Source organism: Pinus tabuliformis, chromosome Q (genome assembly GCF_031772625.1).
Source record: "Pinus tabuliformis cultivar Carrire ecotype Pingquan chromosome Q, CPIR1, whole genome shotgun sequence".
In the NCBI taxonomy this organism is placed as follows: domain Eukaryota; kingdom Viridiplantae; phylum Streptophyta; class Pinopsida; order Pinales; family Pinaceae; genus Pinus; species Pinus tabuliformis.
The window spans coordinates 142,816,452-142,828,821 of NC_142296.1; the positions used below are offsets into that span (position 1 = coordinate 142,816,452).

Here is a 12,370-nt window from a genome sequence, read left to right on the forward strand (position 1 = left end):
ATGGCGAGATCCATGTTAACTTTCAAGAGGTTAAGTCCAACATAGTGGGTAGAAGCAATACATACAGCTGTCTACTTAAGAAACAGATCTCCAACTGCTTCTTTAGATGAAATCACACCTTATGAAGTTTGGTTTGGTTTCAAACCTCGAGTTAAACATCTTAGAGTTTTTGGATCAGTATGTTATGCCTTAGTTCCGAAAGAAAAACGAACTAAGCTTGACTCAAGAAGTTTAAAATGCACAATGATTGGCTATTCTGATGAGAAGAAAGGGTACAGTCTTTTGACCAATGGAAAATTTATTGTGAGCAGGGATGTAATCTTTGATGAAACAAAAAGTGTTGAAGAAATCGAAAGTCTTCTTCAAAAGTTAGAAACTAAAGGCAGTCGAAGAAAAGGAAATATGCAAAGTCAACCAACTTCACCAAATTGGTATGAACTTGATTTTCCTTCCTCTGAAGATGAGTCATCCAGTCCATCTACTTCAACAACATCATCTGGGTCTTCTAGCAGTTCATCCGCATCTCCAAGCAGCAGCAGTTCTTCTGACAGTGATTCTCCAGACTCTTCACCTGAACGACGAACATCAGTTTACATTAATCCCCTTTACGATGATGGGGACTTCACAGAATCTCAAACAAGTGAGCACCAACTACCAAAATGGGCAGTTCAACTTTTGAAAGATGTAAAGCCTGATGAGCAGAATAAAACGGGCACCAGAAGAGCACATAGAAGTGAAGGCAATTTTGCCTTGATAGCAAATGATTTTACTGAACCTTCCACATACAAAGAAGCAGTAAAACATAAAGAATGGCAACAGGCTATGGTTGAAGAATATCAAGCAGTAATTGATAACAACACTTGGAAACTTGTTGATTGTCCATCAAATGTTAAAACCATAGGATGCAAATGGGTTTACAGAATTAAGTATAATCAAAATGGAGAACTTGAAAAGTATAAAGCACGACTTGTCGCAAAAGGTTTTACGCAGCAAGAAGGCATTGATTATGAGGAAACGTTTGCTCCTACAGCTAAATGGAACACCATCTGATTAACACTTGCATTGGCCGCTCAAAAAGGATGGAGAGTTCATCAAATGGACGTGAAAAGTGATTTTCTCAACGGGGATTTATAGGAAGAAGTGTATATGACACAACCACCGGGTTTTGAAATTGAAGGGCAAGAACATAAAGTTTGCAAATTGATTAAGGCTTTATATGGATTAAAACAAGCTCCCCGAGCTTGGTATGCAAAAATGGATGAATACCTTAAGAAAGTTGGTTTTCAACGAAGTGAATCTGATGATACTTTGTATGTGCGACAACATGGAAAATATCTGGTAATTCTTGTTATGTATGTAGATGATTTGATCATTACTGGCAACCATAATGATCATATTGCACAAGTGAAAAAGGAGTTACATGCAGGTTTTAAGATGACAGATTTGGGATTACTTCACTACTATCTTGGAGTTGAAGTCTTCCAACGTCCACATCATATTTTCATTTCTCAAAGTAATTATGCAGCAGAGGTTCTTCAGCAATTTGGCATGCAGGATTGCAAGCCCGTTCTCACCCCCATGGAGCAAAACTTGAAACTTTCAAAATTTGAAGGGGGGGAAAAGGTGGACAATACTACTTACAGACAGTTGATTGGCAGCTTGATTTATTTGACAAATACTCGCCCTGATCTATCTCATGCAGTCAGTATTCTTTCATGTTTTATGCACGAACCACGAGACAGCCACTGGAATGCAGCCAAAAGAGTTCTTCGATATATCCAAGGAACAAAAGATTTTGGTCTTCTTTACACAAAGACTAAAAACTTTGTACTTGGTGGATATTCCGATGCCAACTTTGCTGGAAGTATTGATGATCAAGCATCAACATCAGGTTATTTAATGAACATGGGGTCAGCAACAGTGTCTTGGAGTTGTAAGAAACAAGCTACAGTGGCCACTTCTTCAGCAAAAGCAGAGTACATTTCAGCATGGGAAGCAACATGTGAAATTGTTTGGTTGTGCAGAATTTTGCAGGACTTGGGCATTTCTCAGGCAAAAGCTACATCATTATTCATTGACAGCCAGTCAGCCATCAAACTTGCCAAGAACCCAGTTTTTCATTCAAAGACAAAGCATGTGGACACCAAGTATCATCATATCAGATCTCTCATTGCCAAAGAGGTCCTCAAGCCAGTTTATTGTCCTTCCGAAGCTCAGATCTCCGACATTTTCACAAAACCACTTGGCAGAATAAAATTTACTAAGTTCAAGGATGAACTTGGTATCTGTTGTAATGTATTTTTGGATCATAGGGGGGAATGTTAGATGATCCAAAAATAAAATATTATCATAGATTATAAAGTAGGAATAAAATAATTATTAATTTAAGATATTAAATTAATAATTATTATTCTAGAATGTTTAATTATTTAATGGAGACATTTAGAATTAGTATATTGTTGTAACAAGATATGACTCTCCAAAAGTGTTGTATCTTAGGCTCTATTTTAGGAGATTTGTTAGCTAGTTGTTTTGAATAGCATTTATTGTAAATGGACACTTGTTATTTAATAAGTGATCCATAATTAGAGGTAGTTAGGACATGGAGCTTATAAATAGCTCATTGCAAGAGTGTTTGGTTGTTCGGGTGTAAACTCTTGCAAAATCAAATATGTAATTTTTTATTTTTTTTTTATTAATAAAATTACGTGTCTGAGGACACTTCTGCCATTACATTTACATTATAAGGTTATTCCCTCTCTCAATCAATTGGTAAATGAAATTCCTAATATCAAAGAAGATTGTGAAGGAATATGCCTTAGGAATGAATACAAGGAAGCCCTTTACAAGCAGTGAAACAAGGTCTAAAGAAATATTGGACCTCATTCATTCAGATGTGTGGGCCTATGTCTGACAAATCACTTGGTGGTTATCTTTATTATGTAACCTTCATTGATGATCACTCTAGAAAGACATGGCTCTATCTACTCAAATCAAAGGACGAAGTATTTGAAAAGTTCAAGGAATTTAGATCTGAAGTAGAGACCTTAATCGAAAGAAGAATAAAGACTTTGAGATCCGATAATGGTGGAGAATACACTTCAAAAGAAATAATTGCTTATTGCAAAGAAGCAGGAATTAAGGGGGAGCTTATTGTTCCCTACAATCCCGAGTAGAATGGAGTTGCAGAAAGGAAAAATAGAACACTTGAAGAATGTATACGAACAATGATTTTTTATGAAGATATACCAAAATTTCTACGGGGAGAAGCAGCAATGACCGAAGTATATATATAAAATAGAATTCCTCATAGAATCCTCGATAATATGACACCTGAAGAAGCATTCACAGGAAAGAAGCCATGTGTGGACCATCTCTGAATCTTTGGATGTCCCGCATATATCCACGTTCCAAAGGACAAATGAAAGAAGCTAGATTCTACAAGCATTAAAGGGATCTTCATTGGCTACAGTCTTTCTTCAAAGGCATATAGAATCTACATAAAGGAAGGAAGACATATTGAAGTAAGCAGGGACATTATATTTGATGAAAATCATGCTTACAAAAGATCCAAAGATATTCCTATTTAGAATATAGTACTTTATTCTATATGAATGGTGGAATGCAGAAACATAAGAGATCACAGATGTTTGTAAGAATCTTTGGCACTATCAAACAAGCCCCAAGGTTGGTGCCCTCAATACAGCGTCTTTGCCCAAGTATGAGCTCCCATGTGTAGGACACACAAATGTGATAACATTTATCAACCAGTACATGTACTTGTCATAGAAAGTATCTATCAGTGTATCCCTCTGAGAACCTGACATCATATAAAGGTCCAAAATCATCCGGATAATTTCCAAAAACTAGCAACATGTGTCCCTTCCAAACGTGATCAAGAGGTTAAGAAAGGCATGGCCTTCTTATTGAACCACAAATGTACGCAGAAGAGAAGCATCAAGTCGCATTTGGTGAACAAGTTGCAAACTCCTGCCGAGACTAAAAAATTCTTGGAGGGAATACAATCCTTGATCCAAAAAAATTTCACGTTCTCGAATTTGGCCAAGTGAACCTTTTATATCATATGGCAACATTTTTCCTTCATTCATTTCTTTTAATCTTCATCTAACATTTCCAATACCTGTAGGAACATTCTTATCAAATGCCATTAGTCTTTTACCCATGTCGCTTCCATCCTTTGATCTGTGCTCACCATTATTGCAAAAATTATTGACAGTCATAGTCGCATCAATATTGTCAAATCTTGTCAGATTACAATCAAATTTGCATGCATTCTTGTCAGTTGCAATTGTAGGATCAACAACCTTACAAAAGTTTTCATCAGTAGTGTTACATGTTGGGTCAGAAATTCCTTGTGATAGAGCAATAGATAGATTCAAATTATTTTTACTGCTAGAGCCATCTGATGTAGCAACACTCATTGCCAATGAATCATTGTTAGCCAACACTTTGTCACAAACTGACTGATTTTTAAAAGCAGTATCAATATGAAAACCAAGAGAAGTATTAGAATCAACATGCTTATTTTCCTTGTAGCGAACTTGTTGCTTAGATTCATCTTTGAAATGTTTACTATCATGGTGCTTTATAGTGCAATTTCGATAACTTTATACTTCTCAGGTTTGCCATTATCATCCTCGTATCTGTCCTGTCTATATTTCCTCTTCATGTACCTAGCTTCTTTGTTCCTTTCATCTCCATAATTGTCTTCCAATTTACTTTCCTTGATGTATGCTTCCACCTTCTTTCGTGCCAGATATCTCATGTTAAATTTGTCTTTCGTTGCCCACTTGTGAAACTTTCTTGGAAGTATCACCTCCAATATGAAAAGGTAAAGAGACCTTTCCCTTCATTTCAGAGTTGCTATTGAATTTTTCTTCCTCTAAAATTGCAGAATCTCCAGGACACTGAGGATTCATTTGTTTGGTTTCGACCCTATTGTTTTTGGACAGCGAATTTACTGAAGTTGTTTCAAGGCTATCATTATATATTTGGTCTTTTTCTGACAGAGAAGTGCCGACCCCCGTTTCATCCTTCTCTGGATCACCCCTTGTCCTTGAGTTGCCCTCATCGTTTTCATTTCCAGATGAGTTGTTGCCTCCACTCTTCTCAGATTGGCTATTGTTTTCAGCCTCTTGCTTCTCTTCCACTAAGATACCCCGGGATTCAAACTCATGGTTCTCATCAACTAAACATGGAAACACAATATTACTGACTAGATTATATCCATTAGATAAATCACGCTCAGACTTCTCATCATTCCTCGACTTATTTCGAACCTCGTTGTTATCGTAAGGCGAAGACTTTGAGTTGTCCATACCACCAAATTCAAGAGATTGATCTCTTTTATTCTTTTTAGGAGGGTATAGCCATGACCAATCATTTGGGCGTGCCTTTGCCCCTGCTTCAACTTCTCTTGTACTTTGTTTTTTTGTCTTGGGCTTACCATCAATATCACCTGATCTGTCTTTCCTGCAGCTAGCCCAAAAATCATTCCAATTCCTCATGACTGCTTTCCATTGTGTGCCTTTATCCTCCAATTCAGGTGTTTGTTCAATCTTGGAAGTCATGGGTGTGGTAGCCATTATATTTTGCTGAGTGGGTTGCCCAAAGGTGCCCTGCCCAAAAACTAGAGTTGATATGCCACCAAAACCACCAGAAGCAGTTGGTTGTGCCTGACCAAAATTACCAAAAGAAAATGCACCCTGTGTCTGGGCAGGATTTGGTGATTGAAGGCCATTGAACAGGGAAGGAGTTGATTGTACAAGGCTTGTTGGCTTGCTCAGCGACATCATTGTTGAGGTGTTGCCTGTATTAATCCCAAGTGGGGCAAGAAGCTGAGACATCACCTGCTGGTGTTGCTGCCAGATCTTTTCCCAAAACTATTTGTGCTCCGTTGAGCCTTACCTGAAGACCCTGAGTTCGTGACATCAACCCAGTTGCTCACAAGCTAACAAGGTGAGTCAGCTCTGATACCACTGTAATAACCTAGGGTAATTTTTGTCCTAGGGATCTTATTCAAACCAGGGTTTTTCAATAGAACGGTAATTCACTTATTTACACCACAACGAACATTCCTTCATATAATATACAATCATTTAACAACAACAGTAAAATCCATGAATAATCAATAGTACTATGACATCACTCAATTCCAAAATAGTGACTGTACACAGTCAATATTCCTTTAATACTCTGTTGTTTTTGCAAATGTAAATAACCAGATCCACTGATAAAACAATCTAACTGAGTTCTACTGATATCTACTCTAACCATGTACCGAACCTGGACCATTCTATGCTAATTTGTTGTTCTGAGATGATAGTTATAGTAGGTGCTGTCACCTCCTAAGGGTACCCGCAGCTCAGAAGATGGTGTCTGTCCACAGTCATGTCTTTAAATAACTCATTCTTCAAATGGTGAGCCACATCAAAGTGTTAGATATCCCTGTTACAAGTTCGGTTGCCCTTCTGTGGGAATTTTGAACCCTAAGAGGGCTGAAACACCAGCTTGTTGCCTCAAACAGTTCAGTTCTGTTATTAGACCAACTCGCTGTTTCAGATCCGAAATTCGGCCCTGCGGCCCTTGACCTACGGTTGCCTATGACCTACAGCTGCCTGCAGTATGCGGGCTACAAAAAATAAACTTCTGCCTTACCTGGCTGTAACTCCTTTGTACTTCAGATTGCCCTTAGCGATTTTCAGCCCTTGATTAGATAGTTACCGAATTCATCAACCTGAACAGAAACCTTCAAATTGTGCTAAACCAATAACCAACAGAATTGAGTTGGATAAATGATAAGAAACTGGATGAATAGAAGTGATTGACTAGGGTGGAATCTTTCACCACCGAAATCAGTAAAGAGAAAGGGGTCTTAAAACCCTCAGAGCCATAGCTCAAGAAAACAGATATATTTGATCCAAATCGATGATGCTAATTTGATTCCAACTCTCCTCTATTTATAGATTCCTTCATGGGCTCCCAAATGTGAGGGGTTGTGAATGCAACCCCCAATTTTGGGTTCTTTTGCCCCAGCCAACCCAACATTTACACAATGTTGCCCCAACATTGGAAAAATTGGGTTTTATCCCCTTTATCAAGACTATAGCCTACAAGGTTGGATAGGCTATTTCATCCTTCCGTAGGCAATTAATTCATAGGGGACATTACAGAGGGATCTTCACAACTCTCTATATAGGTAATGATATCATCCTTTGATCTCATAGTATATAAGGCACCAAAAAATGAGGTGCATATCAGTCTCCAGCTCCTGTAGGTGGCACAATTGGAAGACCTTATCAAATCGTGGTATGTGGTGATCTATCTCCACCCGAAGTTGAAACTTTTTTGTGATTTCAGATTGTTGCTCTTCTTCCAACCTTAGGTGGAAGCTTGATCACTCTCTCCGTAGGAAACATTTCAAGCGAAGGAAAAGAAACTACGATGCCCACTAGTGGAGTTACTTTCAAACTTCTCCAAACAAGTTTGGATATTTGTTTTCACTCAAATTTTATAGCAAGTCAAAGTTTTCCAAGTCTGAATTTTTTTTATGTGACTTGTTCCATTCAAGTTAGGAATCTCAAATTGCAGAATCACGTTTTAACTTGGGTAATTAGTAGGTTGATCTAGGGTGTTCGATAACAAATTCTAAAGAAGATCGATACAAGTTTAGGTGCTTTAATTTTCTTTATATCTCTGAAATTTTTTACTTATTTGCACTTAAACAAATTCAATACTATCTAACGAAATCTAAAGAGAATCCAATAAATCTATGGTGGTACTCGATGCATGGTAATAAATTTGAATATGAATAATGATGGTATCTCCTCTGAATGATTATCTAAACCAAAACAATTGAATTCATCTTTCCCTTAAGACACACTTAAATAAGCTTGATGATCTATATGGTGGAACAATTTATGCAATCTTTTCTCTCAAATTACATGTGGGATTTTCTCAAGTATGTTTCAGATTTGTGAAATTCACAACTGGGGTAAATAATTCTCTAAGTGTCATTCAGGTTATTGCATGATTCTATTGGCCTGAGTTTTTATGTCATAAATCTGAAAGTTGTCCACATACAATGACTTCTTTAGCACATGTTACAACAACACTGCAATAATTATATCATGAGATTCAAACAGGAATCTATGCGCAGCACTGATATGTCTAAATTGAGAACTTAAATGCTGAAATATCTCTCACGTGGTTACTATATTAAGGCTTGTTCTTCTGACAGCACGGTTATTATTTCTGCAAATATCAGACATGGTTATAGTATATTGAACCATTAATGAACCTAAATTTCGCTGTGTTGAACTTACAACACTTTATTTCTTTTTTGTAGTAATCTCACACATCATTTATGGAATAAATTTGCACTTATAACTAAGAATCCACATGTTGAATGGTTCAAAATTTGGTTATTAAGTATATGTCTGAATTTCTTCCCTTGATATTTCATTGGGCTAATGTGATTAATGCTCTTCATAAGTGCACTGCTTTTCTACATGTTACAATGATAATTTTCAGAGCTTGGGTATAAATACAAGCATTTCATGACTCCCATATCGAACATCATTCTGATAATTTTCTTATTTCTCTCAAAAGGTATTTTACAAGCATTGATAAAGCTAAGGCTTAAATTTTTTATATTCATTTGGTAACAACTCACATTCTTATGCTCTTGTACTGACACTGATATTCACGCTATCCATTTGGGTTTTGGGCCTTCCCTTCGGAAATTTTTCTTCTACCAGGATTTTAGGACTTGCACCTTTAAGTGAGTTAGTTGAGTGCACTAATCCTAGGATAAATTTCTTCCCTACATCAATGATCAAACTTAGGATTGGTTTAGGGATTTCCTCCTTGGCTTGGTTTTCCTAGCCTAAAAGTGGTGTGAGTCACATAGGCGACAAGTAGTTTTTCACTTGATAGTACCTTTAGGCTTCCCCTAAACTAAGGATGGACTTTGAGGCGTCTGAGAGATAACAAGCTCCTTATAAGGACCATTCGATCCTGAAAAGCGTGAAATAAAATGAAACTATAATGTCCACTCATGACAAAAGATAGGTCAATTGAGCTCAATGGTATGGACAGTACAAGCATCAAATAAGGAGTGTCTAGCACATCTCCTAAAGAAGCAAGCAAATCTAAGCTAACAACAATGCAGGGAGTTGATATAAGAAAAAGTGCTAAAATTAATTTGGTTGGACATTAGTACATTGTAGCTTTCAGTTTCATGGTTTGTTGCGAATGGACGTCATTATGCTCAATAATGGCAATAATTTGATAATATACCAGCCTGCAGGGAGTTCTCCAGTAAGCCCTGCCTATAATTTTGAACCCTAATTACAACCAAAGACACACTGAAGATTCCGAATACATATTTAAAACCCTATTCAACCCCTCAAAGGAATCCACCACGTAAACCCCCCCTGGGTCGCAATTTCCGATCAAACCCCATTACACAGATGTCCTAATTGCTTTGCTAAACTGTATACCGTGGATCAAATTAAGTCATTGGACTGATCCAGCAAAGCAATCAGCCTTTCGAATAAGCTGAAGCATTGTTTTTTGTAAAAAAAAGATATCCCAACCAGCAACAGAAACTGTGGTAAGTGGAAATTGAATTGACGTTAGGGATGAGAATGGAAATTGAATTGGTATTCACTTACTGCCAAAGGTGTCGTTGGCCATGCAGAGGAAGGTTAATCCATCGGATCCTCTTAATATGTGGAAGATGTGGCGATCCTGAGAATAGCATAGGCGACTTTCTCCTTCTCCGCGATCTTGGAGAGGAAGCTTCTCCATTATTCGTCTGGCGACTGTTCCTGCATTCCCACCCACTGCGCTGAATTCGGCTAAAACCACTGTTCCCCTCCCCACCAATGCGTATAATATTGCCATTCCCAAATCTGCAAAACCCCAGCTTCAACTGCAGCTGAAGATAAGGCTATGGCAGATTCAAGATCTCATTGAATGCTTCCATTCGATGGAACACAATACAAAACAGCATAATTTAATTGTTAAGCTTCCATGTTCGTGTTCATCTCTGGCGGCAGACGTGGGCAATGGATCGATCCTGCAAAAGGACAGTGGTGTCCGAAGAGCTGTAAGCATTATTTGTCTCAATTATAAGAATTGTGGGTCAATGAGGGTCCATAGGGAATGACATTGTATTGATATCTTCTGTCACATTAATTTCTAAACTGATTTGGAGTATCTTATCACATTTTATTTTATATTGCCATTGGAGTATGTTATCACGTTTGATTTTATATTTGCCATTTTCATGTAGTTTTATTTTATAGAGCCTTTTTCATGTAATTAGTAGGTTCTTAATATGTTTCTTAAGTCTAATTTTCATATTATTGATGTTTTTTCCTAATTATATTAATGGTTTATTTTTTATGTTTTAATGTGTGATAAATTGTTTTTTATTCAACTATAATAAAAATATTTTATGAAAAGATCATTACTTATTCATAATTTAAATATATATATATATATGTATATATCACTTATTTGAAATATGTATTTTATACCTTTTTTAGTATGTAATTAATATGCTTCTTCAGTGTAATTTTCACATTATTAATATTTTTAAATTATATTAATTGTTTAATTTGAATGATTATTAATGTTTTAATGTGTGATGAAATTGTTGTTGTAGGAGGGGATGGATTTTTTTGGATTTTTTTGAACAAAAGGAAATTAAGTATGCTTGGGGTCTAGGCGAGGAATCTAACAATATGGTAAAGACGTGCTGGCTCTTTCTAAGACTCCAGATCGCCAAGGAAAAAGGAATTGCAAAAATTATAGTTATTGGGGACTCCCTTCTTACAATTCAATTCTTGCAAAAAAGGCTTTGTCTCCAAGAGCAACAAGTTGAATCTCCTTCTCCTCAAAATTACAAGCCTTCTTGAATCCTTTCAGCAAAAGAATTTCTTTCACATTCTTAGGATCCAAAACTCTGAAGTAGATAAACAAGCCAATAAAGCTTGCACCTTGAAAAAAGGACAAATAGAAATTGATGGGCAACAAGGTTAGCATTATATACCATGATTTAGATATGACAAGGTTAGTGGATCATATGTATTCACTTCATCCAAACTATAGAATGATGAAGGTTAAACTTGATTTGATAGACAGCCTCCCGCTCATAAATTCACCCTCGGTTCACTCAATTATTCAGGAGGATTTCATTTCATTTGGCGAAAGTGTCTCTCGTGTGGAGGATTGGGACCAACCAGAAGGCCACGCGCCTCCTTGTACAGCGTCCAATAGGAGATCACACTGCATGTTTGGGTTCATTTATACTCCCTATGTGCACTTCAAGTTCATATACCTTGAACGGATAGACTCTATGTTTTCACGGGTTGGAAGAGTGGCCTTCATGCGAGAGGTAAAGAGCTTAACTCGCTTATGCGAGATGGGAATTAAGGACTCAATTTGCCTTTTTCTCTACTTAAGGGAGGTGGAGGATCCATAGATTAGCATCTGGTTTCAATTTCATAGTGATTGGGAGGACCCATTGAGCTCTCGGTCTCTGGTCGAAGGCATTGTGCAAAGGTTCGTGCTGGTAGGAGTGGAATTGGTATCTGTAATCACGCTTCACCATCAAAACTCTAGAAGTTAAGGGAAGTTTCACCTATCAATGCGCCAAGGTTGTCAAGTTTTGGAGGCCACCAATAGTTGGGGTGGGTTTATGGGCAAGGAGTTAAATTGGAACTATTCTTCCTCGTTCCCGTGGGATAATTGGGTAATGTTATGAAACCAGCTCACAAAAAGATAGAAAAGATAGATGAACGCCTTAGAATTCAGCCTCTCGAGGGGGCAACCTCCTTTACATTACACAAATGAACAATTCTTGGATGCTACAAATGACAAGACCTCCTTTCTATATATAGGAGTCTAAGGAGTCATAATATAATCAAAGCCAACATAACAATAATAATGTAAGGGCACAATAATAACAATAGTGGGCTTCTATGGGGCACAATAGTAACAATATGGGGACTACATGGGTACAACAATATAATAAGGGGTTCTACTAATAACAATAAGGGGTTACACTAGTATTATAGGGGCCTAACATGCCCCTCTCCTTCAAAAAGTGTTGTCCTCGACGCTTGAGTAGTTCTTGATGCTTCTGTAGAATATTCTTGTCCTCCCATGTGGAATCTTCAGCAGGTAAGTTCTTCTGCTTGATGAGATACTCTAAAATTGATCGATTTCGTAGCTATTGGGTTCTTGTTTCTGTGACTGCTCCAGGTTCCAATATGATTTTTCCTTCCTCTTCAAGTTCTGGCAATATTGTTTGAATTGGGATCTTCTGCAACTTTTG

At 37.3% G+C, this 12,370-nt stretch overlaps 1 protein-coding gene across 1 annotated transcript in view; it reads right to left on the minus strand.

The window, feature by feature from the left end:
• Positions 1-10,224, minus strand: part of VAMP714 (vesicle-associated membrane protein 714) — a 198,181-nt gene extending 187,957 nt beyond the window's left edge. The window contains exon 1 of the mRNA XM_089384108.1: positions 9,699-10,224. Within this exon, the coding sequence (XP_089240234.1) occupies positions 9,699-9,930 (232 nt within the window). The 5' untranslated portion in view covers positions 9,931-10,224. The remainder of the gene's footprint in view (positions 1-9,698) is intronic.
• Between the last annotated feature and the right edge of the window lie 2,146 nt (positions 10,225-12,370).